The sequence below is a fragment of the Antrostomus carolinensis genome, unplaced genomic scaffold (assembly GCF_000700745.2).
Source record: "Antrostomus carolinensis isolate BGI_N321 unplaced genomic scaffold, ASM70074v2 scaffold27997, whole genome shotgun sequence".
NCBI classification, from domain to species: Eukaryota; Metazoa; Chordata; class Aves; order Caprimulgiformes; family Caprimulgidae; genus Antrostomus; species Antrostomus carolinensis.
Genome location: NW_010325752.1, coordinates 13,513 through 15,644, shown reverse-complemented (window position 1 = coordinate 15,644; position 2,132 = coordinate 13,513). Strand labels below are relative to the sequence as shown.

General features: G+C 49.0%; 1 protein-coding gene across 1 annotated transcript in view; it reads left to right on the top strand.

Moving 5' to 3' along the window:
- Positions 1 to 18: 18 nt before the first annotated feature.
- Positions 19 to 2,132, top strand: part of NOL12 (nucleolar protein 12) — a gene marked incomplete at its 5' end in the record, with an annotated part of 3,028 nt that continues 914 nt past the window's right edge. The window contains 2 exons of the mRNA XM_010171361.1: positions 19 to 73; positions 978 to 1,126. Of these exons, the coding sequence (XP_010169663.1) occupies positions 19 to 73; positions 978 to 1,126 (204 nt within the window). The remainder of the gene's footprint in view (positions 74 to 977; positions 1,127 to 2,132) is intronic.

The window sequence follows — 2,132 nt, the reverse complement described above, 5'->3', positions numbered from 1 at the left end:
CACTGACCTGTTTCCATCCCTCAGCGGCACCAGGAGTACCTGAAGATGCTGAGCGAGAGGGAGGAGGCGCTCGGTACGTGCTGGCCGGTCGCGGGCGCCGGGGCCCGGTAGCGGGGCGGCTGCGGGAGGTGGGCGCCATGGTCCGGCACCCTTGGCTGGGTGGTAGGAGCTGGAGCAGGGGTGCTGGCACACTGTCCCACAGCATCAGCTCTTCGCCCCTCTCATGTCCCCCTGTGAAGCTGGGCAGCGATCAAAAATGAACAGAGGGGTGGAACACCTTCCCCATGAAGAAAGGCTGAGAGTTGGGGTTGTTCCGCCTGGAGAATAGAAGGCTCTGGGGAGACCTTAATTCAGCCTTTCAGTACTTAAAGGAGACCTCTAAGAAAGATGGGAACAAACTTTTTAGCAGTGCCTGTAGTGATAGGACAAGGAATTATGGTTTTAAACTAAAACAGGGTAGATTTATACTAGATATAAGGAAGAAATTTTTTACAGTGAGGGTGGTGAAACACTGGAACAGGTTGATCAGAGAGGCAGCAGAAGCCCTATCCCTGAAAACATTCACGGTCAGGCTGGATGGGGCTCTGAGCAACCTGATCTGGTTGAAGATGTCCCTGTTCACTGTAGTGGGGTTGGACTAGGTGACCTTTAAAGGTCCCTTCCAACCCAAACTATTATATGATTCTGTGATCTGAGCTGTGACTCCTGCAGCCCCCTGGCCCTGGTGGGACAGGGGGTCAGGTAGGTTGTACAGAAAGGAACAAGCAGGAGGACATCTCCAGGTTGTTAGCAGGTCCCTTCTGCTGGGAGAAGGAGCTTGCCCTTCAGGCTTGTAGTGCTGATGTTCAAGCCCCTCTGCTCTTTAACCGTGCGTGCGAAGGCTGGGTCCTCCCACTTAGCACGGCACTGCAGGAACAAGTGAGCATATCCTGTGAAATGTTGGGCACTTTGCAGTGCAGGATTTGTTGTCTCCCCAGAGGAGGCTGATGAACTGGAGCACTTGGTGACATCGCGGACAGAGTCTGTGAACATCGACCACCCGAATCACATTGTAACAGTAACCACCATCAGTGACCTGGACCTCTCGGGGGCACGCCAGCTGGGACTGACCACCCCTGTGGTAAAGCCTCTTTCTGTTTCTCTGATTGTGTCAGCTGTAGAAGTTCTTGAGGCTGGCTAGGTAGGCCTGGTATTCCCTGAATATGCCCAAAGCTGTCTGGGAACAGGGATGAGAAGGGAAACTCATAACTTCACACTCCTCCACAACTTATGTTGGGCCTCTAAAGAGGAAGAAATGTCCAACACAAACAGCTCACTCTGGACCTCCCTGGAATACTTTGCTAGTCCCAGCTGACCTTGTGTAAGTCCAGGGTATCAGAAGGGCTGGATGGGGAGAATGTAGTACTTTAAAAGCTGATACAACACAAGCAGTAAGATTTCAGACGTTGCTGCATGGACTACCCTCAACCTCTTTCCTGTGTCCTGACTGAGAAAAATTACTGTTAGCATGAGGGGTGATTTCTCCCTCCATGATCCTGTGGTTAGACCACAAATAAGGAAACCATAGTCATACTCTTTTTTATACCCTCAGTTCTGGTTGTGGTGTCTTTTATTCTTAAAACATATTGTAACAGATCTTGTGTTTGTTTCGTAGAGGTTTTCAGGCACTGGTTGTCTTGATCCTTTTAATCTTCATGACTCATGGCTGGATTTGGGCTCTTTGGGGAAGTGTCTGTATTTGCCAGTTAACCTTTTACATTTGTAAGGTCATCTTCCAATCTGAAAAGCCACTTAAAGAGTGGTTAATTTAAGAAAAAACCTGAAACCTTTAATTCATACTTAGGACTCTAGTTGCATGGCCGTTAAAATCATGGTGAAGTTTTTGGATCTTAGGGTGGATTACTGTAGGACTCCTCGCTGGCTGTCCCTTTCTGAGGGGCTGCAGTAAGAAACCTGGAGATTTGGACAGTAAGGGATGTGGGGAATTAAGAAGCCCACTTTATCCGTGACAAGATGGTTCACAAAACAGGATGAAACCAAGAAGGCAACAGAAACACTGGAATCACAAGTCTGCCTGTTTTAATGTGTGTATGGGGATTTTGTTCTCCTTCGCTCCCTTTTTAAGGGAAAGA